At 37.9% G+C, this 27,842-nt stretch overlaps 1 protein-coding gene across 2 annotated transcripts in view; it reads left to right on the top strand.

Moving 5' to 3' along the window:
• PREX2 (phosphatidylinositol-3,4,5-trisphosphate dependent Rac exchange factor 2) overlaps positions 1-27,842 on the top strand; it is a 183,184-nt gene that overhangs the window by 35,551 nt on the left and 119,791 nt on the right. For both annotated transcript variants that reach the window (XM_072852376.1, XM_072852377.1), the window contains 5 exons: positions 15,508-15,579; positions 15,654-15,776; positions 17,645-17,749; positions 20,574-20,675; positions 22,463-22,624. In XM_072852376.1, the coding sequence (XP_072708477.1) occupies positions 15,508-15,579; positions 15,654-15,776; positions 17,645-17,749; positions 20,574-20,675; positions 22,463-22,624 (564 nt within the window). The remainder of the gene's footprint in view (positions 1-15,507; positions 15,580-15,653; positions 15,777-17,644; positions 17,750-20,573; positions 20,676-22,462; positions 22,625-27,842) is intronic.

Below are 27,842 nucleotides of genomic sequence, written 5' to 3'. Positions count from 1 at the left end.
CAAAAGTTGCTGCTTTTGAGCTGGTCATCAAGAGAGGGCTTACAGAATCACTGATAAGAATTTAAATTTTTCCTTAGCTCTTGTGTGGTAGAGTTAATCCCATTATCCCGGACTTAGAACAGAATTTGCAGAAAACCATTTAAATGATAGGAAAATATCAATTATGTAGTGAGCAGTATCCCATGTTGGTCATCAAAGAGTTATCCTTGCTCTTGTGGCAGAAATGATAGTGGCAATATTAGGTCTGAGTCTGTATTGTGGATTTGTGATTTTCTTCTGCGCATTTGTTGATGATAATTCTGGTGAAGTACTCTATTAATGGAAAGGAAATTCTGTAAAAATAATGTCAAAATAGGATTAAAATGTAACATCACATCCAAAAAATAGAGGCCTAATTGTAAACTTTAAATTTTTTTTATTTGTCAGACCTGCAGTCGTTTTCTCTTTAAATGAAAATGGATCAGATTAACATCCTGTTACCTAAATATTTGCCCTGTGTTTGGTCAGTAAATGTCCAGTATATTTAGGATGCTTTTCACATAGGTGCGTTTTTGTTACCCTTCTCTAGCCAAATGAGCCACAGGTCTGCTCTTTCCCTCAGATTTGAGGGAAGATGTGAAGCTGTTTCTGCTCTACGACACTCTTTACAGCATCTTTGGGGTGAGAAAGAATATGGGGCTTGGGCTGGGTAGGCGCTTGGAGTACAGGCAGTGAGACTCCAATGCTTGTCCTGTTTGGAGGACGTGAGTTGAAGGAACAGGAACATGATATCAAAACACAACAAGCCAAATTATAGTCAGCAAACAGGATGATAAACTTCCTGCAAGCTTGTAGTTTACTGCTCAAGTTGATGTAATGATGATAAGTCAGTTTGTGCATTTTTTTAGCTCCTCTCTTTAACCAGAACAACAAATTCAACAGTAGATACTACTGCACCACCATTTCGTTGCTGAAAATTATTTTCTAACAAACGTAATTGGTTTTTTTAGTTGTATATTTTATTCTTCCAGTTAGTTTCAGTCCCTCACAAACTTGAGAAGTCAAGACTAGCATTTAGTTCCATAATTCAGTCAAACATATTTTAAGGATGTGGGCTGCTGCTGCTATGTAATTGGCCATACTATTTTGGGATGGAAGGTGAAGGTCAAATCTCTTGGGAACGATGGTTTTGTTTGTCTATAGAGATAGCATCCATTCTGTAAATCATTGCACTGTAGTCTTCACAGTAGAAGAGGCTAGAAAAATATTTTGAAATGAAACTCCGTCTCTTCTAAAAAAAATGCTTGTGGAAAGTTTCTAACTCTGTGGATTTGGCAGCTTTTCTTCTGTACTTATCCCAGTTTCTTTCACATGCCACTGGAAAAAATCAAAGTCTAGCAATTAGTAACTTTTTAACAGGCAGTTTGGGGAAAGGAAGATTAAGCCTGAAAGACCAAGCAATCTACTTTTCTCTTTGCTTCCTTCTGACAGGATTTCAGCTTGTTAGTGTAGTGTCCACTTCATTTGTGTGTGTGAAGTACTAATTCTTCTTCTGGGCTTGTGCTTCCTAATTTAAATTGAACCTGTTTTCCCAGAAGTTTTGCTTCTTTTTCGCTTCACTTTTGGTATAATCGTGAACACTGCACATCTGGAATGATGTTAGTAGAGAACATCTTGCCCTGGCCTTGCTGCCTCACTTGCTTCCCTGCTACTGGTCCTTCTTATGGGCAGCATCTAAGGGAAGAAAGAAGATTAAGAGGTTTCTACTGGCATCATGTATAGACCTGAAGACTGTCAGACTTGATCTTGGCATCAGCTGTCCTCCTAAACCTGCTCCCTAGCCATGGTATTGCTCCTGAAGCTATTTTACCTGTCTTTTCAAGCTGTCTCTACCAGTACATTCATGCAGTGCCATAGCTCAGATGGCTTGGTCATCTCTGAGACAGCCGTACCCTGTTCCTTAAAAGGGAGAAATCAGGCTTTGTGGTGGAGGAGCAGCACGTCGTCAGCTTTATAGTGGAGGAGCATCAGCAGTCAAAAACAGAATCTGTGGTCACGGTGGCTTTTATTGCCCAGCAAATGGGCCTGTGCGTGGCTCACCGGCTGCAAGTTCAATGCCTTCAGTTTGCCCAGGTATGGCAAACTATAGTGGTCTATTATGGACATGAGGGAAACTTGTGGAGGCGTCATTTCCTCACCGAGAGGAAGGACTGCAGGATCCCAAACTATTGAAGATGCTGGAAAACAATACTTAATATTTATTTATGGTTTCTTGATTTCCTGGTCCCGCTAACACCATTGTTCCCTTGTGTTGTTCTTAGAAGTCTGGTATCTGGGGTTTTGAATGGTTTAGACAATTACTTTTTTTCTTTGGAGTATAGGAACTGCAAGTACATTCCTCACAGCAAATTCATGAATGAAATAAAAAATTTAAAAAAAAAAAAAGTTCCGTATCCTTATGTAACCTTATGTGGAAAGACTCTGTGAGACTTCAGTTTGCTTGTGTAATCAATGTGGGTGTCTTGGTAAGCAGCAGTATGTCCTGGTATGAGCAGTATTTGGCGCTGTCAAACTCTGCTTGAGTATTAGCAGATGGCAGTTGCCACCAACGTGCTCTGCTGGTACTTGTCTGCAGTTACGGTGCAGGTAGTTTGGTGAGGAGGGTGATTTGCGTGATGTTGTGACAGCTGAATATTTTCCTTTTTTAACTTAAGTAACACTCTCACAAGCTGTCTCTGTGGACTGATTGGGAGTGGCAGTTTTTCTTGTACTATTTTTTACAGATTTAATATCTAAAAAAATCCCCAAATCCTCCCAGCTTCAAGTGGAGGATGGTTTAAAGCTTTTGCTATAACCTAAAAAAATGAGGCTCTCATTTTAGGAAAAGGTAATAATAAGCTCTCTCGTCGTAAGGTCCCAGCATTCAAACAAAAAATTCATTAAGAAGGCAACTAAAATTGTACTGTAATCAGGTTTTGTCTTCTGTTCCCTTATAAAAATGAATGAAAGGAACAAGAACAGCCATGCAATCTTTGTGTTCCTGAAGAACACACACTTCACTGACAGTTCAGTTAAATTGTGCAATTATGCTGGGAACTCATCAAAGCCAAAGACAGGCTATAGACCTACATAAGACCTACAAAAAAAGTCTGTGCTTGAATACGGAAAGGAGAAAAGAAAGGACCAGTGAGAGAAGGAAAGCCTGTGAGTGTGTGTGTGGGGTTATTTCTCCCCAGCATGCACGTAGAATCTGGGTCCATATTTCTTGAGATTACAAAATTATTTGACAGTAAAGCAATTCAGCTAATGTGGATAAATTCAAATGGTATGGCTTTATTCCTGCAGCTCTATTCTGGATGTTAATATGCTCCATTTATTTTTCTAAAATCATGTCCTTTGTGATCATTCTATCCATCAAGAAATGAAACCTCTTTGATGGATGTAAACTGAGATTAGCATGTAAATATCCTGTGATACAATTAATGTTCAGCAGATGTTTAGATGGTAGCATGAAGAAGAAAAGTCAGAGAGCTAAAATTTTTTTATCATATACTCTTTCTGATAGTTATCAAGCCAATAAAGGAAAGATGAACTATTCTTTGCATTTGCACATTGAAGCATCTCATGAATCAAATATAAGCCAGAAAAAATATTATTAATGGTTGCATTTCCATAGAAATTGGCTCAAAACCATATAGGCAGATGAAAATTCACGAGACCAATTCATGGCAGGCAATAGGGGCATGTAACAAGCTTTTGTTTGTATGAAGCTGTGTGTAAAATAAAATAATTTAAATTTTGGTCTGGTTTTATTCTTGTTGGAATGGAGTTAAGACAACTAACATTTGCATCTAATCTTCAGCAGCCAGTAGTTTCCTCATTTACTGATTCTATTCTTTATATTTAAGTTCTGTTTTGAAGTAAAAAATCAGTTTTTCAAGCCAGGTTGCAAGATGTGCGTAGCTATAATCATACTTTTTTCCATGGATGATACAAGAATATTTTTTTTTTCCAACACTTTATTTGTTCAGAAATGGGATTTTAAAGTCACAAATCATATAAGTATACATGTGCCACTGCAGTGTTTATTAAATACTTTTAAAAAAATAAATGTATTTTAATGAAAATACTTATAGTTTTTCAAGGTGAATTTTAAGCCCATTTCTTGTCATCAGAATATCTTCGATGTAGATCCGGGTTGTAATCTAATCCTTTAACAGTGCAGTAAGATCCAGTTGAATGGGGTCCTGTTCTTGCATTGAATGTCACTGATTCCTGTGGGATCCTGAATCAGAAGTGCTGGGGGTCTGGCCCTGCAAATCTGAGAGCTGGGTCTGTGCCAGTACGCAGGAATTGTAAAGCTCAGTTTACTGCTGCAGCCAGTTCGCGTTTCTCAGAGTAAGCTAATTGTTTAGTTTGTTCAACCTATCTACTCTTGATCATTTCCCAAGAAAAAGAAGTTAAAATTTAGGCAAAATATTCCCAGAAGAGACACAGAGTTTGTCAGCTTCTTACAATAAAGTTGTGTGTTTCTGCTTTGAAACAATTATTTTTTCAGACCTTCATGCCTCAAGTAATGACCATGGCCTTGGTCAGCCTTGCTTACCAGCTATGACTGAATTTAGTGTTGTGTGCTGCCTTGGGAAGAGTTTATTGACTAGTTGACAAGAAGATCCTGTTACTGTTGAGAAATCTTTTAATTTGGTTTCATTTCCAACATCTGACAAATACGGTATAAGCTGCAGGTGCTATATAAGCTGCTGTTGGTAGCAGTTAATGCAGCTGGGGTTTTGTAGACTGGCTATTTCCTGGTTTGGGATGGCGGGGGGCATTCATATCAGTGTTACATTTCATTGAATATTTTAAAGTGTGAAAAGTAGGAGTGATAGTAGGATATTTGAGTTTAAACAAATATTAAAGATTTAAGGTTGCTTTATACAAGTACAATAAGTGTATTTGTCTGATGGTGACATTTTGTACTACATGACAGTACAGCAAGAATAGGTATAATTATCTCTGCATATTGTTCTTTTACATATAAGTAAGCACATGTGTTTCTATGTTTTCTTAAGTACCCACCACTATCACTAATACTGTCTTCAAAAGTAGTCTGTCACTAAATTTATTGCTGGATAGAGAAATACATTACAGCTGAAACTGCTTTTTGACCTATTTACAAAGAGATCCTGCTCTCTGTGTTTGAATTCTCTTGTGAAGAAGATCCAGTTTTCCAATGAACTATTGAGAACTTCACACTTACAAAAGGGCAGGGGGGGGGATTTAAAACTGGAAACCCATGTAATTTTACCCGGGCAGGCATATAGGAGTTCTGCTTGGTTTATCTAACTGAATTCAAATATGCCCTTGAACATTTGCATCAAAAATTAACTGCTCTACATGTATGCATAGAAGGAGAATTGCTGTTACGACAATCTGCTGTCAGAGTGGTTCTCCTAATCGAAAGTGTGGGGTGTATCATCTTGGATTTCAAATTAAGGATCAAATTCATGGAGATGCTTCAGCCACTTTGCTCATGGGGGCTATCGTTAAAGCCCGCTTGAATAACCATTCTGGCTGCTTTGGCTGTTCTGGCACATCATTTCTTTGAAGTTGTAATTGAATTGATTTATAGTTAATGCTACACATCTAAGGCCAGTGGAAAGGTTGCAGGTTAGTATTCTCTTGGAGTTCGAATAAACTCTGGTTTATTGTACATTAAATTGTAAGGGGTTTTTTTTGCCCATGATTTGCAGAACATGAAAGCATGTGCGTGCAGCCAAGATACTTGAACATATGAAAACTGCTTTAGTTAAATTATTTCAAATGAACCTGGAAATGCAAATGTTAGTATTCTTAAATAGTGACATTGTTATAGGTATATGTTGTCATTACTGGGCAGAGTTAAGCATGCTTGGGATAACTCTGAAAGTGTGGATTGACTTTAATTTTTGTTGTATTTCTTGGGAGCTCACTCTCCATGATGCTTTTTTTGTACACCCTAGCTTTTGTTGACAATAGTAAAGCTTTGCTTTTGGTCTGGGATTATTTGCTGTTTTTTCAAGGCCTTTCTATGACTTACAGTTTGTATTTATTTAATTATTCTGCAATACTGTCTGTGTTGCTAAACTACTGGCTGAAATGAGTTCAGAAGCCAAGATAATCTTAATTCTCTGTGAAAGAAGTAATTTAAAGTAATAAGTTTTTCTTAAACCCTTATTTTACCTTGAAGGTAAAAGTTGTTTCACAATGCATTTAAATAGCAACATCATCATAGTATAGATCTGGATGTCTTTTGATTATGCAGATTCTCAGTTTGGTATATTTTTAGGAGAAGCCAGAGTATATTTCATTGTCTGGGAGTTTTTCCAAAATGAGACTATTGTCTTATTAAGACTTGGAAATGTGGCACATGACTGTTGCGTGAAATGAGGCATCGTTGCATGTGAGCCTGTTAACTTCGTACCATTTGATCATCCCAGGACCCATTTAAATGATAAGTGATAGGAATTAGGGGTATATATCCCAGACATAAGAGAGGTTTCCTTATGTAGGGAACCGTTCTGATTTCTGCTGATTGGAAGAGAACTTAGATGGCATGTTTCTGCTTTTTTCTGTGATCAGGAGGGCACTTTTTAGATGTACTGTACTCACTACAGCTTCCCTGTAGGTATTGTGAAGAATGGAAATTGGGATAGAAAACTGCTGTTTCATACTCTTCCCTGCCTCGTGTTTTTCTTGGCATAAGTGTGCAAATACAAATGGCAGCCAGAATTGGCACTGCGTAGTATTTGAGAAGTACACTTTATTTATACAACTCTGGCATTAAAAATTGTACAACTCTCAAACACTCTAATTCCTAATTAGCATCTAACCACATTAAACATTAAATAAACTCACAATTAAGGACTGTGCAATCCAATATTAGAAAAAAATGTGTTATGTGTTGAAAACTGAGCATGTAAAAAGGGTTCAGTGGGCTTCCATTATGATTGCCTGTTGTAGTTTCACGTTTTCTCAGTTTATAGGTAAAACTTCTTTTTTTTTTAATTAGCTGTCTTAATCATTAAGGATTTAATATTGCATTTTCATTGGTGCTGAGTGAGCTTTCCTTCCTCATTCAGATGCAGTCAGAATTAAGCTTTAAATTTTAATTCTGAAAGTGATGTGTTATTTCAGCTTTCTCATAATTGGTGATACAGATTATGGTGCTCTCAATTCTGGTGGATATTTTTGAGTCAGAAAATACTCCAACTTGTTTTTAAACATGTTAATGAATTTTGGAAAGATAAAGAAGGGAGATTAGCAGAAAATGACTTTCTGGTAATATTCTCAAGATTTCTAACTATCTCAAATTGAGTCAGAAAATCTAAAAGATTCTTTCAAAGGGGTGATTTGTGACCACTGTATTTCTCATCTTGACCATTTTACACTTTCTGAAGCTCACGAGATGCTTTAAGCTAAAAAGAAATACAATTTGATGTGTAGAACTTTGAAGTTGTCTCTAAAATATTTTGGAAATGTTGAATTCTTTCAAACCGGTGTTCTCCTACTAAAAAAAAAGTTTAGAAAAATCATCATTTTTTGAGTAAAAATTAAATGCAAGTTCAAGAAAAAAATGTTTTTATTGATTAGAATAAGCAGACATGTCTGCATAAAAGGAGCAGAAACTATACTATGAAGTATAAAGCTTTCACATGTATGAATTCTTTACTAGTTATGATTGCATTTTAATAGGAACATACTGTTACTTCCAGATCTACAATTGCTTTGAGGTTTCCTAGTTTTTTTGTTTTGATTTGCTGGTAGGGAGCACAGCTGAATTCACTGAGATTTCCCAGTCAGAACCTAGTGTTCTGTAAATTCAGGAAACTGCTGACTTTTATGAGAGGTAAACTTTGTTTGTAGACGTCATTTCTTTTCCATTCCCACTAGAGTGATAAAAGATCAGTCATGTGACTAGCACTATATTATTCACTTTGTAAAATGTACTAACAGGACCATATGATGTATTACCAGAGGGAATCCCACATAGATGTGAACCTTTTTCAATCCAGAGTATCTTTTTCTTCATCAGGAAGTCTTCAAAATACGATAAAGATTAATCTTGTACTTCTTCACAAACATGCTGGAAACATTTTATTCTTAATTGATATGGACGCCCCTTGTTTGGTTGGTTTATCTGTTGGTTTATCTGTTGGTTTATCTGTTGGTTTATCTCTCTTTTCCCCTTACCCTTCCAAAAACTCTCTGTTGGTGATGCTGAGACCGGAATCTAACTTGTTTGCATTTTTAATGGAATAAAGGCCTAGTTACCAGCAACCCATGTTGCATAAAATATTTGCCAAAATTATTAGACAGACTCTGCTTTCTGCTCAGCTTGCAGATGGGGTTCATCCCTTACGACAATGTATGGCCTTTTTCTAAAGCTTTAGTTACACTATACTTTAATCAAGAAAAAATTTAGATGATCTTCTAGCAGCTTTCTCTGCACGTAGCTTCAGATTGCAGCAGCACGTGTGAGCCAGCCTGACATCCAGCCTCTGCTTTGGCAATTCACTTAGGCATGATCTTAGCTGCAGTTGTGCAAGTAACTCCATCGTTATTCATCAGCCAAACTTGTATTGACCAGCAAGAGCATAGCTAGTCCTCAGAAAACCAGTTTCCCTAAATGAAGATATTAGATATGGGTGACAGGATTCTTGTCATCTGGGAAAAAAAGTAACAGATACCTTCTGATTTGGGCCAGGAAAAGCTTGTACTAAATCTTTTTGAGAGTGGCTTTAGTACAAGGAAGAGGGTGGAGACATCTGACTTCCCGCCTGGCTGAGGGGAACTGGACTTTGACTGTAAATCTCTTGTTTTCATCTGTGATGGAGCTGAAAGGAAGGAGGGGATCAGAAGTGAAAGCACAGTCATAACTCAGGTGATTTTAGAGGTGGGAGAGATCAGTTTAGGGGGCACTTCCTTGTCAAAGGAGGAAACTGAGTTAGGAGTCTCAGTGAGCATGAAAGGATGAACAAGATGTGCAGTAAAAAGTTGAAAAATATTGTCAGTGACTAGGGAAATGCAGAAAAGGAGATTGAGATACAGGGCAAGGTGAGAAAAGGCTTTCCTGCTCCTCTTGGAAAACATTTTCTGTTATGGTAGAGAACAACTTTAGCAGAAAATAAAAAATTATATGTGACAGACAAAGAGTTACAATTATCCCCAAATCTGGCAGTATATCCATCCTGTATGAGCAGGTTATCAAGATCAGTGTTTTGTCAATGCAATCACCTTTTTTTTGTGTGTGTGTACTTCTAAGAGTTCATGTTTACTTTAAGGAAATAAGTCTTTCAGGCAGACTGATGCCCCTTTGGGTCAGATTAATGGAGAAGGGAATAGTTCGGTCAGTTGTGGAAAGGAAAGTAGCCCTAGAATGGAAAGTATTGCAGATGTGGTCCATCTATTCCCCCGTCCTTATGGGCAGCAGGATCTGAAGCCAGCTTTGAAAGTGGCTCTAGGTACAGTAGGGAGAAAGAATATATCTGACCTTGGCTGATGCTCTCTCTGCTGCTTGTGATTCATCCAGTCCTGCAGGGAAGATGGGAGAAACAGGTGGTGCCTCAGCTGTTGAATTACTGGAGAGAGAAGAAAAGTCTTTTGTTCGGTAGCAGAAGCCAGCCTGAGCAGCTACTGCCACTGCTTCTGGCACAGGTTAATAGGAAGAGGAGGGTAAGCACACAGTGCTTGCCACAGCTGCTATTGCTGCTGGAGTCTTCTCTATTGATTTTTTTTTTTTTTTTTTGGTGGCAAAATCAAACGAAAGTGCTTCAACAAAACCAGCATGGTGGTGTTCTGGGACCTGGAATATGATGTGCATTAATTATAGTGTGCAAAAACTCAGACTGACGTGCAAGATACTACTTCGATGTTTGTGAGCTGAATTAGCCGTGATAAGAAAATACATTTGGCTAGTCACCTATAATCTAGAGCAGTTTTCTTCCCAAGTGTAGGTCTCGGGGTTCTCTCTAGGATCATTTTGAATACTGTGAAAAGAGCAAAATATTTTCCACCATCCAGATGCCTATAGATACACTAAGAACGTAAAGAGAAAACATAAAAACCACAAGTATTTCAGCTTTGTGTTTCTAAATTTGTGACGATAAGCCTATTACCGTAGACACTTATAAAAATTGTAATATATGAACATTGTCCTTGTTGTGGGTTTCTTTTAGGATTTTATCTTTTGACAGTGTGCAAAATAAAATTTTGTTCAGTTTTAATGTACAAAGCATCTTGCTTGCTTTATTCAGCAGGCTTCAATACGATAGATTTGGTGCTTCAGTTGAACTGGTTTTCCTAAAGTGAAAATATACAGAAAATGACCTTATTTAAAATATATACGTTTTTACAGTCCACCTTGTTTTGTTTATGACAGTATAGATTTAAGGGTAGAAGCAATGTTAAAAGAGTCTGAGGGGAAAAAATTGGAACTTTTTCTTTAATTCTTTTTTCAAACAAAAAAGAATTTTTTTTTCTAGGTTCACAAAAGTAGGATGATTGCTTTCAGAAAAATAGTTACATACATTTCGTGATCCAGGTGCTCTGACATAATTTCAGGACTTAATTTCTTATCTGTTGAGAAGGCGAAAACTCTTCATGGCCTGAGAATCTTCTGCAGGCAGACTTCTTTGTCTTCCCTGATTTCATTCCAGATGTCAGAGAAGTCATTTGTGCTGTTGGCAGCTTCTTGTGCTATCTGTAGCGGTGGTGTTTTTCTTTTTTTTTTTTTTCCCAACAACACACAGAGCAACTATAGAGAAAAAAATCCCCACCAAACAACCCAACAACGCTACTCTTATTTTCATAAGACCAGAAGTAAAACCCCCATAACAGGAACTCAGTGTGCGTTCTCTGTGAAACACACTGCCTCGCAAAATGGCAGCAGATCAACAGACAGGGAAACACATTACTGTTTATTTGGCATAGTGAACAGATTCTTTTATAATTCTTTGAATTTGGATTTTCAGTCTTTATGTTTGAATTTTCAGTCTTGGTGTTTCCTATAGTGTGTTATAGCAGTGTCAGGCAAAGGGTAAAAGAATTAGACCACGGACTAGTACAGAAAGTATGTCAAAATATTTTGGAAGTAATAAATATGCAACCATGAAAAAAGGATTTAGTTATCTTCATTGATATTATTAGTATGGAATCTTCTCCAAATGTTCTGTGTAATTCTTTGCAACATTTCTCTAAGGTAGAGGTGAATTGCCCTCCTCCTTACCAGTGTGGCACAGAGACCCTGAGTCATAGCCAGAAATAGAGTTTTTATGTCCCCACTGGAGTTAGGGAACCTTAGCCCTAAACTGTTATCTTAGATATTTTATGTATAGCTGCTCCCCTATTCCAAAAGGCTCAGTTGATACCCCACATTTTGGTCTTCAAGTTCATAAGACTTCTAAAGATTGTCAAACTTCTAAAGATGTGCCTCTTCATGTTTAGAATTTTCTCAGCATTTTTGGGCATTTCTTCTGCTTCTCCAAAGCAGCTATACACTGATCATTTAGATGCCATTTTGTGGTAACAAAGTTTGCAGAAAGATGCTTGTGGAAGTTTAGGTTTGTAATTAGAATTTCAAACTTTGCGGGAGCAAGGGTTGTAGCAACCTGAGCTACTCAAGGATATTCCCAGAATGACAAAGTTTTCCATAGACAGTTCTAAAAGTTGGCAAACGAAACTGGATTATTTATTTATTTTAAAGGTAAACAACAAACATCCTCTCTTTTATCTTTCCTCTTCATCTGATCTTTTAAACTTAGACTGCTCTTTATGGTATCCAGCCAACTTGCTTCTCTGGAATGTTTCATGGAGGTCTCTTAACTCTGAATTCAGGAAATCAGGAGAGTCTGGCTGGCAGAGTGTGCCAGGGGCAGCGGATCTCCGTTTGCAGTGCTGCAAGGGTGAATCCTGTACTATAGCAATGTAGCTAGAATGCTGGTAGCACAAGATGAAAATGGAAAATTACATTATGTTTAAACTATATGGCTTTACTGTTCTGTGAGAAAACTAGGAATTGAAGGTAAGTTAAGGGAAACTCGGAAACTACTTGAAAAGCTTTAGGAAAGTTGAGGATCACTGTGTAGGTGACAAATGTCTAGAATCCTGGTGTGCACAGAGGTACGTGTTATTCTCTGTGCTTGATGTCGTGCTAAGAAACATCTACACTAATGTAGATGAATCTTGAAGTAACCTCAGCAAGACGTGCAGTATCCTCCAGGAAATGAAGATGAGTCATGGTTTACTGACATGTGTGCGTGATAAATGAAATTGCATTAAGTTTAAGCTGATTTTTCGCTTTGATTTTTTTTTTAATGAGCATTTTTTTGATGAATCATGTATGCCAATTGATTGCTACAGTTGTTTGCTCAGTCCAGGAGCAGGGGCTATTTAGCTGTGTCCTTGCAATTTGTAATGCTTTGCTCCTTCATGTAACATGGTGCTCACTAATGAGTCTGGACTTTGAGCAGCAGACTTGAAGTTATGGTAGAATTTTTAGAAACCACTCAGTGCTATTTCAGAGGTGTTTCTGACTTTTTTTGTGTGTCCAATTCTTTAGTGAATCATAAATTGGCTGAGATGTCCATTTTACTATTCTTTCATTTTTTTACAGGTGTATTTTTTCTATGGTTAGTAATAATTTACATAGTTTATCTTCAAAAGGTTCTATAAACTTTTTTCTCTTAGCTCAGCAGCTGTTAACTCCTGAGTAGTTTCTGGGCATCCTTTATATATTTTCCTTTTAAGGTCTGTTATTTCTATGTTGGGGTCCTCCTTAAAGGTATGTCTACAAATGACCTGCTTTTTCTTTGTTTACTAATTTTCAAAGAACTGTTCTTGGTTGTCCTCAGTTGATTTTCAAATAATTCTCGAGTCTTTTGAATAGTCATCTCTCCCTCAGACCTACTGTGTGTTCATACAAGTTGAGATACCTGTCTTTCCATAGTCACAGTGCTGGATTAAGGTTATTTTACACTGTAATGAAAGCAAGTACTTCTGCATCCTCCTGCTTGATGACAGCTGTCTTCCCCCTAGCAAAGTCCTAGAGCAGAGGTGTTGCGTGTATGGAGTCAGAGATGTCTCTGCGTTCTAGGAAGGGAGTCGGTAGGGGCATTTGGCATCATGGAAACCTGGGTTTCATCATTGCTTTGCATTGCTCACTCCACAGCGGGTGAAGACCACCAAGGATGGGTCTTGATGGCAGGTGGATGGAGGTAGACACCTCCATCCCTGCCTGTACTCCCCTGAATTCTCTTATCCCACTCTTCTGGAAAATACGCGATTTTTCCAGTTACTTTGAGGTACGTGTGGCTTCGTAGTGCTCTCATGTAAGTGTCGTGAAAGATTCAAATGGTCACATCCATAGATTTGTGGGACATAATGTTATGATTTTTTCAGGAAGCAAATCTGCATCGATGGGAACAACAGGTGGTAAATCTTTAGAAAAAAATGGCATCGTGACTACACTACCCCTGCAGTATGAGTACAGCAACGTAACATATGGGCTTGCGCCAAGTTGCTGGAAGGGGCTGAAGTCATCCTAGGCCTCCCTACCTTAATTAGTGACTTGTGTCTGGGTTCTGTGAGAGTTTGGATTTTCCTGGATTCAGTTTCTGATAACCTCTGCAGATGTGGGGTCTGGGACAGTGCTGCTTGGACAACTCTGTTTATTGCAGCTGATGTATACTCTTCTTGACCTCATGACTCTCAGCTAGCATCTTGAATCACTCGAGAACAACTAATGCCCCAGCTCCCAGATCGTTTTCTGTTTTGCCTTCAGCCAACTGAATGTTCACCTTCCTTCACAGTTACAGGAAATGAAGATCTTCTGGGATAACATAAGTGTGGGTGAGCAGTATGTTTGGTCTATGGGGAAATAATGTGAACAGAGAGAGATTACAGACAGTAAAAATAGACATGAGTTTCAGAGGTAGTTCTCGTGATTTTTTTTTTCCCTCTCAATTCTAAAGTATATTTAATACTGTTGGCTGGTTTAGTGAAAACTTTCAAAAATGAATTTAGAGTCATACAGTTAAACAGGCTTTCTTACTCTTTGTGGGATTGGTTGTGTGCTGTACAGGCAATGAACACAGTAAATTTGTCATAACCCCTGTGGATATTCATAGCAAGGAAGGATATAAAGGGCTGTTGTCCACCAACAGTTAACTGCTGCAAATGAATTAATGGCATTTTTTGTCATCAATAAAACATTAGAAAGAAAGCATAATTAGTCAGGAAAAAGAAGGGTTTAAAGATGTAGAAAATCTATGTCACTGTAGAGAGTGATATGAAACATACAATGTGCTGGCAATATTCCAAACTTAATTCTGTTTATGTCCTGGATAACTAGATTTGCCTCTTCAGTAATAAAAATGTGTAATACCAGTTACATGGTCCTCTTCAGCAGAGAAAGGATCACTGCTTGGGAATGGAAATGTTTAAGTCCCAGCAGAGAGAAAAAAAGGGATGCTGTGACTGCTATCCTTCCACACAGGGGTTATTTATTGCCTCTTTTATGGAATTTGCACCACGGCAGAATTTAGATGAGTTCGTGTACAGTGTACAATGCACAGTGACTTGGAGCTAAATGGTTATGAAAGACATGACATTTGTGCGCTTGTGGTGCCAGTTTTTAATGACTAAAGAATATGCGTGTCTGTGTGAAGAATTGTCAATGTAAGATTTTAGTGTGCGGTGTGTAGATATTTTCAGAACATACCCAAGTCTTTGTAATGGAATGAATTCACAAAAAGCGATTATATCCTTTGTACCTGAAATGTGATTTATTTCTTTTGGAATGACATATTGTACATATCTTCTTATTGTTTCCAATTCTTGAATGTGAAATATCAGAAAACTTATTCTTTTGGTATTTTATTAGTGGTATTACTAACGTCTCATTGATCCCCAAGGATGAGGTTGTCGGGAGGGAAGAGTGAACATTTTCATTAAGCAAAACCAGGTGCAGCTGACTGTTATTTAAGTGAATTTACTTTACAATGGGTTTGATTATTAATACATCAGAAATCTTACTTGTGGTTACTATGGTACAAGTTACATTTCATAATGGTATCTCCCGACTAGTTTTAATTTAGAAATTAGCAGCTTATTTTGGCTTTGTCTTGTAGTCAATTTGTAAAGTGCTAGAGTGAGGTTTTGAAAATTACTCATTTTGCTCTTGCTTGATTATAATATGAGTGCAAGGTGGAAGTGGTACTTCAGAGAATGTTCAGTTTCTCAGCTTCATTAATATTTCACTGTTTAACTATTTCTAACACTATGTAGATAGGGTTTTATATCATGTTAGGATAACAGGACTACTAAATGCTTTATAAATAAAATACTTGTTTTAGATTCCAAATAATATTTTGATGTGACTCTGTATGCAAAGCATAAGAAATTTGGGAAACAAATTAGAAGCATAAAATGCCAAAAGTTGTTCAAGTCTTCCTGAAATAACTTTTTCCTTATTTGTCTTGTTTCACGCAGGCTTTCCTTCACCGAATGATCCAATGTGCTACAGCCAAAGTGGATAAAAATGTCACAGAAGAGACAGTTAAGGTTAGTCTCCTAATTGCATATTTCTTCTGTTTTGTATCTGATGTTTTATTTATGTATGTTTTGTTCTTTTGCAGATGTTGTTTTCAAATATTGAAGATATTCTTGCAGTTCACAAAAACTTCTTGTCCCTGGTGGAGGAGTGCTTGCAGCCAGAACCTAATGCGCAGCATGAAGTTGGAACCTGCTTTCTTCATTATGTACGCTATCTTTTATTACAGTTTTATTTAACTTTTTTCCTTTATTAATTGTCTTTATGAATTACTGTCATGATGATGAGTGTACGTAGTCTTGAGGACAAAATATGACTTGATTTCATAATGTAGGGTACTTTGAGGTCATCTCTTGGTTACTGTTATTTCCAAAAAAAAGAGGGGGGAAGAGAATGAAAAAAGAACGTATCAAATGGGCAAACTTTTGTTGTTTCATAATTTTTATATTCACCAAATTAGCCCAGGCTGACAAACTGAGCCCTGCAGTGTGGGTGAGGCTGGTGCATGAGATGGAGGTACAAGGATCAGGGTTGCATGAAACAGCAAAAGTACTCATATGCTTTATTTTTATTCCCCTTTGATGCTAGGCAAAAATGTGAATATTTAACAAAGAATTGCATATGCTGGCTAAAATATCTCCATGGTTCTGGACTATGAAGGTATTTTACTTCTCACAACTGCAGTACCTCCACAAGTATGTTTGTATATCCTCCAGTAATTGTTTTCTAGGAGTATTATTTTTCCTGTTGGAGCAAAACAAGGATGTCAGTGTTACAGAGCTCTGCAAAATCAGGACCAGTTAGTTTGCTTTCAGTTGTAGGCCTAACAAAAAGTCTAGGTTTGTTCTCTCTGGTTAGAGTCCCATTTGTTTGCTAAGTCTTTGTTTATTCATTGTGGGAGGAGAAAATTATTAATGGTTCGTGGAAACATTTTACAGAAGTTGCGCAACATCAGTTTTTGACTCTGCAGAATTATGGATCATATTTGCAAACAAGGGTTTGCAGATGAAATAGGTAATGATGTCAGCAAATAAGCCACTTACTGTGCATTTTCTTCCTGTTTCTTTTATCCTGTGTTTTTGTGATAGGCCAGCCTCTGAAATTTTTCAGCAAAACTTTATGAAGTTCAACAAAGACAAATGTAAGGTCTTGCACTTGGGAAAACATAATCCAGGAGTGCAGCACAGGCTGGGATCTACCCGGCTGGGGAGCAGCTCTGTGGAAAGGGACCTGGGGGTCCTGGTGGACCACAAGCTCAATATGAGTGAACTGTGTGCTGCTGTGGCAAAGCAAGCCAACAGGATGCTGGGTTGCATCAACAAGAGCATCACCAGCAGAGATAAATTCATTATCCCTCACTACTCAGTGCTTGTCAGGGTGGTAATCCAGGTGTTCAGTTTTGGTCCCTGCTATACAGAAAAGATGTGGACAGACTGGAGAAGGTCCAGAGAAGGGCCACAGAGATGATCAAAGGACCGGGAAGCCTGCCGTATGAGGAAAGGCTGAGAGAACTCGGTTTGTTCAGCCTTGAGAAAAGAAGGCTTAAGGGAGACCTTATCACCATTTTCCAGTATTTAAAGGGTGGCTACAAAGAAGATGGAGACTCCCTTCAAGGAGTCACATGGAAAAGGCGAGGGCTAATGGGTACAAGTTACTCCTGGGGAGATTCTGATTGGACACAAGAGGAAGATTTTTCACAATGAGAACAATCAGCCATTGGAATAATCTCCCCAGGGAAGTGGTGGATTCCCCAACATTGGGCACTTTTAAGATTCGGCTGGACAGGGTGCTGTGCGATCTTGTCTAGACTGTGATTTTGCCAAGAAAGGTTGGACTAGATGATCCTTGAGGTCCCTTCCAACTTGGTATTCTGTGATTCTCTGATGGAAATTCCCAAGTGATGCTTCCAGATTGTTCATAATTCTAATTTGAGGCTGGACGTAGGAGGAAGAGCTGACCTTCCAAAATGAAGACTATATTAGCTATTCAGCTTTGAAAAGTTTAATTCCATGTTTTATTAATTAAAAAAAAATTAAAATGGCAAGTGAATAACAATGTATTTCTTTGTTTCTGCAGAAAGAGAAATTCCGTATCTATGATGAATACTGCAGTAACCACGAGAAGGCACAGAAAGTTCTGCTTGACCTTAACAAAATAAGAACAGTGCGGACGTTTCTTTTGGTAAATAAACTTTGAACTGGTGTTCTAACTTAGTATTTTTTGACTGGGCAGTGAATTGTTAGCACTATCACCTCCACCACATAACAACTACAAGCACACCTGCAAACTGTTAGCAGGCAGTTTCACCTGGGGGTGGTGTTTCCAGAGGAAGGGGTTGTGTATGTCATATTTTCACTGCTGCACTTGGATCCATGCATAATGCAGCATTAGGCAGTGTGCCTTGAACTTGCTGGCCAAGAGACAAGAGTGTAAATCCGGTCATGTCTGTAGACAGAAGAAAGAATAGGATAAGATGTAGGAGGAGGGGTAGGGAAATAAATTAGAGAAAGGAAGCTGAAGGACTCATCAGAACTTCTGAAGAGAAGGTCCACATTCTGGTATTGTGGCCATGGCTATGCTAGACAGAAAAATGTTTTGTTATGGATCATGGAGTAGCCATCCTGATCTTAGATGCTGACTTAATCTGAGGTCAAAAGAAACAGCTACACAATTAGTCTTTCACTTTATAAGATAAATAAGGAGGGGTTTGAAAATGTTAAGTATGACAGTCCTCATGGTTTTCCCACAGCAAACCCAGTTTCCATGTAAATACTGAGTTTCCTAATAGTTGACATTAGTTGTTAAAAGAAGGATTCAGTATGAAATGATTTTTGTGTTTTCCTTCGTGGTGTCCTGTGATAACAAGGTCAGCTTTGAAATGTGGGACCTACTATATTGGAGCTTAAATGTCTGAGAAGGTGCCCTCAGATATGATATCAAATTTCAGAGTGATCAGATCTGATTATTGCATTTTAGGACTGGAGAGCAAATGACACTCAGCAAAGCATCACAGATATGGTTACAAAAAAAGATGATGCCAATGCTGGCAGTATCACAAGTTTTATTTAATTTTATTAATTATTTTTAGCATGCAGTAGGCTTTCACTACTGCTATTGACAGAGTTCTTGGTGAAGTTGTCCTGTTGCAGCTCGCTAAATTTTTGAAAGATACTGGGTCCGACTCCCGTCCTAGCTGCATTTACTTACAGCCAAGTTAATGAGCAGTATGGGAATTTCCTTATTGTAGGGGGTACTGGGTGACATGAAGCTCCATCTGCCTTTTTGCTAAGAGTCTCTTATTCAGCAGTGTTCCATTTATAGTTAAAACCAGCTTCAAAGTTGTCCTGTTTTTCTCAGCAGTTGACACAGTATCCTTCACCTTGCCCCAGACTTGAGGAGCTGCACACACGTGGTTCTTGTATTGGGAGCAGCATGGCCGGACTCAGGAAGGGGTGAATGCTGACTACAGAGGCAAAAAGCAAAATATTCCAGTGAAAGATTGCAAAGGGGTTGTGTGGTGGGAAAGAAAGCCAAGTGTGCAGTTGTGGCAGTTGATGATGTATCAGTGTCATGTACTCCTGTGTGCATGCACAGGGCTTCCACATCTGCTTTGGGTTCCTCATAGACTCAGGACATGTCTGTAAAATAAGTGGTAGCAGTCTGACCTAGAGAACAGGAGGTCTGACTGTTTGATTTGAAAGTACAATTGAAGCCTTCTAGCCAGACAGAACAGTTCAGGTCATTAGAGATATGATTATCTATAAATAATCAGGAGCCGAAACCAAACTTTTGAGCCTTTAAGTATAGAGACAGTCATTATATAAACCTATAGTCTGCATTGCCATTATCTTGCTCAGTCTTTATCAGTAAAGCTTTTTCGTTAGCAGGTTAAGTGAGATCCTTTAGTATAAAGGATCCTTTAGGATAAAACAGAAGCTGGTTAACCATGAGTACAAAGCAGAGACTTAAGGGTGGGTGTAGAGATCCCACTAGCAGCACTGGTTATGGGGTATGTGCGTTATGGGTTACGTGCTGAGCAGAGCGGCCACCCAGTTCTGTAGCCTCTGTTCCATCAACAGTGTGTCTGCATCCAGATTTGTGGCCTGCGTCAACATACCATCTGGCTGTGTTAAACTACTTTGTTTAGTGTTCTTAGTTTAGACATCTTTCTCTTTGAAGCGGTAGATTATCTCTTACCATTGCATCACAATTCCTTCTGATCTCTCCATAAAATAATTTCCATCATTACTTTAGGTCTTTATGTACTTACACTTTAATGCCAGCAATTTCAAATATTTGCTGTGATGTCCCTTGCATACTTCATTATCTCAAATAGCCCTTATTCTTTTCTTTCTCTCTCTCAGCTGCTTTTTCATGGATGCTTCCACCCAATATCTCATGTATTCTCTGCTTCCATAGTTGGATGTCTTGTCAAAACTCACATATTCTTTAGCCCATGACTAAGGATATTTTATTCATTGCACATCATGTTTAAACATAGAAGCATGTAAACAGAAGCCTTTTTTTGGTGTGTTTATTAGGATGGCCATATTCAAACTTTTCAAAGCATCTTTGATGCTACTTACTGTTGCGAACACACCTTTTGGAACCAACAGCACCTATAGTGGTCACCCTGAATTAATTTTATTTTTGTTCGTTGAAGTGTGAAAGCTATTTTTAGCATTTTGTTTACTGTATTTTATTTTTAAACTTTAAAAAAAGGCCACTCTTAATCAGACTGGATGAAGAGGATACCTAGGGGAGATGCCTGCATAATACCATTGCAGCTTCCTTGTCATGAATGGTAGTCAATGTATCTGCCTATGCATGTGTTCAAGCCTGTTCTGTTGACACTCTCGCAAACCTCCCTCATCACATATTTAACATATACGTACATAATTTGTATATTGCTTAGCCAGTATTGCTGTGTGCATATGCCCTTGTCTTTATTTCTGATAATTTTATCAGGATTTTTTAATAATTTCTGAAACTGTTCACACTCTAGAATTGCATGCTCCTTGGAGGACGCAAGAACACAGATGTACCATTGGAAGGATATCTAGTAACGCCGATACAGAGAATATGCAAGTATCCCCTTCTTTTGAAGGTACTTAAAAGATTTTTATCTAGGACTTTATACTTCTATATAAAACTGGTTGCTAAGCATATTTCCAAACTGCAGGAACAATCTCTCTACACAGTGAATAATCTCTTTATTAGATACTGGACCCAGAATTGCTCTCATTAAAGCCAGTGGCAAGTCTTCTGACATCAGTATTAAAAGGACTGAGGAGTTTGGCTGGGTCAAGATGATTAGCTCCCTTCTGCATCTAGTCCTAAGGTTGCCTCTTCATTGTTGAACGGAAGCGAGCCAATTAAGGGAGTTTAATGAGACTCATTTCAGCTGGGTTTGACCATGTCCTTGCTTAAAATGCTTGGGGTAGCAGAGTTTGTTAGTGACATGCTTTGATGATTCTAATTTACCATCACCAAACTGTAAATGAAAAATATTTATGAAAATGATTTGTAAGAAAAACTGTAGAGTAACAGTAAGATGCTGTAGGTGGTTCTATGCACATTTATATGCTTATTTTTATCTTACTGTTACAAGTTAAAACTTAATGAAAAATGTTAAATGTACTGATAAAGATTAGATATTCAAACCTCTGAGTTACTGAAATTTTTCGCATGTTAGGAATTAAAATAATACAATCATCAGGAAAGTAAATAGTTAAAATGAATTTATGCTTAATAAAGTAAGGTTTAATATTGTTTTTTGTTTCAAACTGTGAGAGAAAAGCCAGAGCAGATTCTGCTCTAGAAGCTACTTGAAACCTGATTATTGGACAGTATTTTTCACAATGCATGTGTGAGTTTAGATCTGAAACATTGGCAGTTATGAGGCGCGTGCATTTCATTGCACTGGCATAAAAACCTAAAAGTAAACATGTTAAAATAAAGGTTTTTAAAACAAGTTAAAGAATATAATAATCGCAACGAGGTTTGAGTCATCCCAGATATCTGTGGTTTTACAGTTCCCTTGGCCTATTTTAAAATTATTTTTGTCTTCTATTTTTTGAATGAAGGATCTACAGACTAAACAAGGGAAAATTACTAATGAATTGCTTCAGGGATACATTGAAATTAATATATTTATGTTAAATTTAAATACAGGGTGTGGTGGCAGCAGGATTAGGGCTCCAGGAGGAATGTACCCACGCCTCAGTCAGTCGTACACCCACGCCTTCACATCAACATGCACTGAAGGCTGTCCGTACTTGGTCCAGCTGTAAATCGGTAGTTGGTAGTTCGAGATGGGAAATCTCAAATTAATCCTGGCAACTGCACTTTTGTTTTTCAGTATGGCTGCCATTACCAGTAACTATCTGAAATCAGCGAGTCACCTAAGCTATTGTTCAGTGCTCTGGTGTATTGCACTAGATTAAACAATACTGTGGAGCTAAAGGAACATGTTTTTTGCTCTGAGTTGCAGGAAAGGCAGGTGTTAATTTTGACGTCAGTAAACTAACAATTTTAAGCAGAATTGTTATCCTTGCTATTGAACAGTTCCATCCTGTGGAATATAAAAAACAACCCCCCCTCCCAAAAAAAAACAAAGCTCAAGGTGAAGAGACATTGTTGGGGGGAGAAAGTAGCTGAAATGCAAACTTTTTCCTAAGTAGTGGTTATGTTTATTGCCAGTAATTTATTTCTCTGAGTTTTAGTGTCCTACTAGGACACAATGCTGGAGGGTTTATTACTTTTCTGCCTAGTAAAAGAGAAGCCTGGCTACTTTTTGATTTTGTATCCTAGTCAATTTAAGCCTCCTGTGATGTACATTTAGAGAGCAAAGACAGGTTTCTTTTTTTCTTTTTTTTTTTAATGTTTAAATAGGAGTTACTGAAGCGGACTCCAAGGAAGCACAGTGACTATGCGGCACTAATGGAAGCCCTCCAGGCCATGAAAGCTGTCTGTTCCAACATAAATGAGGCCAAGAGACAAATGGAAAAATTAGAGTTTTTGGAAGAATGGCAGTCTCATGTTGAAGGATGGGAGGTACTGTCATAAGATTTGTCACTTTCTGTATTGAGGAGGGAGTAACAGTTTTCAACAAGCATGTATTGCATTGTTTTTGTGATCCTGAGGTACTGACAACTCCTCAATTTTGTGAAATCACAGCTTTTATTTGGGATCTACTCTGTAAATTAAGTGTTGTCCATGACTGAGCATCACTGTATAAAATAGCAGACTTCCAGGAAAGAGGGCAAATGTTTAGTGTTTGACTTAGAATATTGATCATTCACATCAACATGTATGTGTGCACACATACACATCTATAAATCCGAATTTAACTGCTGCTCTGATTTTACTGCTGTCAATGCCTGCCTAATAGCATTTTGTCTGGTTGAAAAAAATTTGGTTATTTATTATTGATTAAGCACTGAGTCCATTAGTTTTTGTCAGCTTGTAGGTATTCCCTTACTATTGGCTGAGCTAAACTAACTTCAATGTGTTCAATAGAATCTGTGTAAGACTTTTTTTTTTTTTTTTACAGTTTGCACATGGAAGAGCTTTAATGCTTTAGTTTTGTGAAGAAACCATAGGTCTGTTCCTGAGTTAGAGTTTTCAACAGTAACCAGAAGAGCCACCCTTTCCCCTAGATAACAACATGATCAAGAAGTTGTAGAACCAAAATCTTGCTTTTGTATTATTTTGAGCACTGTAATTATTTTATACAGAAAGATAGATGTGGATACAGGTGTATCTTTAAATTGTCTTGGGTGTTTTGTGTATATGGGTGTATCAAAAAGTCTGAGCTGCCCGCACTGAGGTGGGAGGGAAACACAAGTGAAGTCCCAGTAGAAGAAATATAAAGCAAGTAATATAGACTTTTTTTTTAAAAATGAGTTTTGAATATAATACACAGGGGTTTTTAAGACACAAATTTCAACATGGAAGTAGTTCTTTGCCTTTTTGAGTACTTTATTCAGATGCACTACTTCTCTTCCTGAGAGAGCTGCTTAAGAACTAGAAGAAGAGATTTTCTCTCTTTAAGCTTTGTGGAAGGCTTGCTAGCTGGAAAAGTTAGCAAGAAAAATGTGTATTTTGCGCATTAGTCTGATAGACTGAGATCTGATCTTTCAGCTATGTAGTGGGAAATGGCCTTTGTACAGTGCAGAGAAAAGAAAAGGTTAGGGACACTGATGGGACACTTGAGTCAGAGAAAGCTTTGAGACAGACCTGCCTGAACTTTAACTGACAGAGTTCCCCAAGAAGTCTGACAACTAAAAATTAGAATATTGACTAAAAGAGTCAACTTTTAAGTAGATATTCATAGTAGATAAACCAGCAGAAACAAAAATAGTTTCTACACAGCTCTGTTCCCTCCCGACATCTCCTGCTGTTACCGCACCTGCTGTTCCTTGAGCTTGCTCTGCCTGAGGATGCACTCTGCTTCTGCAGCAGTGGATTCAGTCTCCCCCTGCCTTCCAGAAGGGTTCATCAGAAAAAGCCACTATCTGGAAGGAGCATAAATATTACACTGAACAAAGAACCCCCTAAATACTGCCCATGACACTGCAAAATTATTTCCTGTCTGCTCCACGTGAAATCTCCTGATCAGTAGACTTACGCAAACCTTTGGTTTGTTGTTAATTGAGTAGTGTGGGAAGGTTTGATTCATTCTAAATGTGGATTAAGCAACTAATTTTACTTTAATCAAAATTATTCATGTTTCTTCAGTGCATTGTGGGATTTGAAATGTATGAGTTAAAGTATTTTTCCTGTTCCTGTGTAGCAGCATTTTCAAGAACTGCTCTTCTGTTTCTGTAATTGGGGTAGGTATAATTTAGAGCAGAGAAATCCTCTTATGCCAGAATTCAGGGCACTGTAGTCTTTTGGTACAGGGCTGTCACTATAACACATTCCACAAAAATTTACTGTGCCTCAAGAGAAAGAATTTTAGCAAGTAAAAAAGCTATATAATTGCTGGTCTGTATTCAGACAAACCTTTCTGCATTTAGTTGTAATCCTCAGTCTCAAATAAAAAAAAAAAAAAGCCATTAAAGAAAAATGATAGAGAGTGTGTACTCGTGCTATGATATTGTTTTTAGGATTTTGAAAAAGAAAGGGCTACTTAGATAAAGTAAACCTCTAAATGTTGTAATTAGAGGAGGTCTAGTTGACCTAACACTTTCCAAAAGAAGCAATGTTGTTTAGACTTGGTGAAAATAAATTTCTTTTTGTAATTAGCTTGAACTTGCTGTCATCAACAATAACTTGGAAAGATTAGTGTATGTGAATATTCAATTACATTAGACATGCTTGTGCAATAACTTCATGATAGAAGCAATAGCAAGTTAAGTGCTTACGTTACTGAATATTTTATGCCAAGGAAATTTGTTAAATAATCCTTATTGCCTAATACTGACTTCTTTACTCCCGTTACTTTCAACTTTTCAATTAAGTTTTCTGCTGCACTATAGTGATTAAAATTCTGCTTGCTTTCAGTGCCTGAGTCTTATATAGATATTTGTCAAATCCATCTTAATGAACAGACTCAAGTATAAAGTTACAGTATTATTAACTCAATGCATTATTAGTCATATAAGTTGGTTAAGAACTGACTGTTCTCAGACCTCTAACCCTGAAAAGGGAATCCACTTTCCTGCATTAAGTTTCTGCTGAATCCTTAGTGAGACATACAGTAGTACATATGTTTGCTGTTGGAAATATATTAATGAGCAAAGGTAACAGTAAGGTAACAATATGGACAGAAGCATGTGAAACACAGACTTATTCTCTCTGTGCTCAGAATGTATTCTGTGAGCTGTAACATAGTAATCTCCTTCCAACCTTGGATTTCCACCCTCCCCCCCACCCCGGATTTAATTTTAGGATTTCACTTGTGCTTGAACTCTGAAATAGTGCCATTGTCTTAACTCTAGTGAAAACACACTATTTTATGTGGTGTTTATTGTAGTTTAGCTGATCAGGTTTGATGTTATCATATGGCAACCGCAGGGTGCCCAATCTGGCAAAATTGCCCTGATCTTAATATGCGCATCCTTTTCAAACATAATATATGGTTAGTCCTTGAAATGGTAAGAATTCCAGAGCAGGTATAAGAGCTAACAGTATTTTGAATGATTCCCAACAACAACTGCAAAAAATCTCTGAATGCAATGTATGAGAGTGGATTTAATTAAATAAACATCTGGTTTTCTGCATTGCCTAAAAATAAAGAGGCAAACTTGTTGGAGATTTCCTTCCAGAAGGAAATGCTTAGCACATTGCTTGGCCCCAACTAGAAGGGAAGGGAAAAAAATAAAGACTATTTTTAGAATCTGATCAAAGCATGACTTGAATTCCTATACATAAGTGTCATAAAATGAAGCTTGTGTTTATTATGATAAAAACACGGATTCATGGAAAAATGGAACATCTGTTTTGAGCAAGAAAATTTTGAGTATAATGACTTTCTCACTTAATTTCCTAAGTGGTTAAATTTATTGGCCTGAATTCAGAACTTGTGTAGGTGGCTGTCTCAGCTGGAGAATGGCTCAGCAGCTGAAGGAGTCTGTCAGTAAAATTTGCGTGGATGTTACAGTGAGAGAAGAAAAAATAAAATCGTTGCATTTGTTGTAAGCTGGAAACTGAACAACCCAGTCTGAGTCACAGGCCAACTTAGTGACACTAGCATGGGGTATTCTGTTTGTTTCCATTCTGCCATATCATCAAGTAGTATTTTAATAGAGATTTCTGGTTTAAACTCCAGAATTTTTAGCCCTTTCCCCTATTTTATTTCTGTTTCCTATGCCCGTGTGCAAGTATTGAAGAGTAAGTTAATATCTGCTGTTTCTGACCTTTATCACTGCTAGCGTGATGCCCACCGAATCACTATGGTCAGATCTCTGTGTTTGACTGAAATGTGCCCAGAATATGTGGATAAGTAGCTTTTGTAAGAAATAAAACCAACAAATGCTGCTTCTGATCTCAAGGTAATGAAGGACATTTTTTAATGTCAAAGATGGGTATTTAATGACTTAGGGATGAGGGAGATACTGTTTTACCTTTCTTGCATATAGTCTCTCTCCTTCCAGTGCTTTTTAAATGTCTGTATTTTGTGATACGGTCATGGTAGCCCATATTTCAGAGCTCTTGCCTGAGCTATGGCCTTAGTGGACTGATGGATGACTGGCTGGCAGCCTGGGGTTGTTAGGAGCCAGTTTTATCTAAAAAGCCTGCACGCTCTGAGATCTTATGGGCTTTTAATTTCCACACCAGCTATCCTGGAAAACCACATAGTCTTCAGCCCCAGTGCGACCCATAGGAGAGGACTGCTCTACAGTTAGATGTTTGGAGTCTCCAGTGGCTCCATAGGAAAGATGGTGGAAAAACTAGTCTAGATTCATAGTATAAGCCTGCTCTGGAAAGCAAAAACTTGCTTTGCGTTTTTTTTCCAATTGAATCCTTTATGTGTTTTGTCGGAAGATGATTAGAACAGGTTTGTTGCTACAGTACATGGCATTTTCAAATTGACATATTACAAAAATGCTGGTTTCACTGAAAATACCCCATCAGCTCTAATTGCAGATGCTTTAAATGTATAGAAACATGAATTGTAGCATAGTAGTAGTGATTTTACATTTAGGTTGAGCAACTATATGATCCTCCCTTGCAAGCACTGAGTATAAATGTACATATTCATGAAAACTTTAAAATAGAAAATTACTTTTCAGATTCAAATTGCTCATATTTGAGATTTCCCTGGTAGTTTCAATTCAAACATTTAATGAAAACATGTTTGTGTTAGAAGGTTTTGGTAATATTTGTTCCAAAAGTATTGCTTGTAGGCAGCGTAGTTCAGTTTTAGCTGTGCAGTAGATAGCCTCTCCTGCTCCTGGGACAAGCGTGACCTCTCATCCGTTACTGCAGCCTCGAACCTTCCCCCATGAGAGGGGCAGCTAGGAGCTGGATAAATGAATTATCCTAGTGGGCTGGATATCAACTGTAGCTTGGTGTTCCTGCTGTAAACCCATGTGGAGGTTCAAGATGTAGCTACCTCCTTCATGCAAACGTTGTTATAGTTGTCAGTCCTCCTTTGAATTGCACGGTGGATATGGCAGTGCTTGTGTGCTCTCTGCTTTATCCTTCTTCAGGCATGTTTCTCATCCCTAAGGGATGCGGTGGAGAGGAGTGCTCACCCCAGGTGTAGAGACGTCAGTGCTTTCATGTAATCCCCCCTTCCTCTTTTCTCCCTTTCAGCTCCATG

Source organism: Ciconia boyciana, chromosome 2, assembly GCF_034638445.1.
Source record: "Ciconia boyciana chromosome 2, ASM3463844v1, whole genome shotgun sequence".
Classification (NCBI taxonomy): Eukaryota; Metazoa; Chordata; class Aves; order Ciconiiformes; family Ciconiidae; genus Ciconia; species Ciconia boyciana.
Note: the sequence above shows the minus strand (reverse complement) of the source record. Positions and strands in the feature narration are given on the sequence as shown.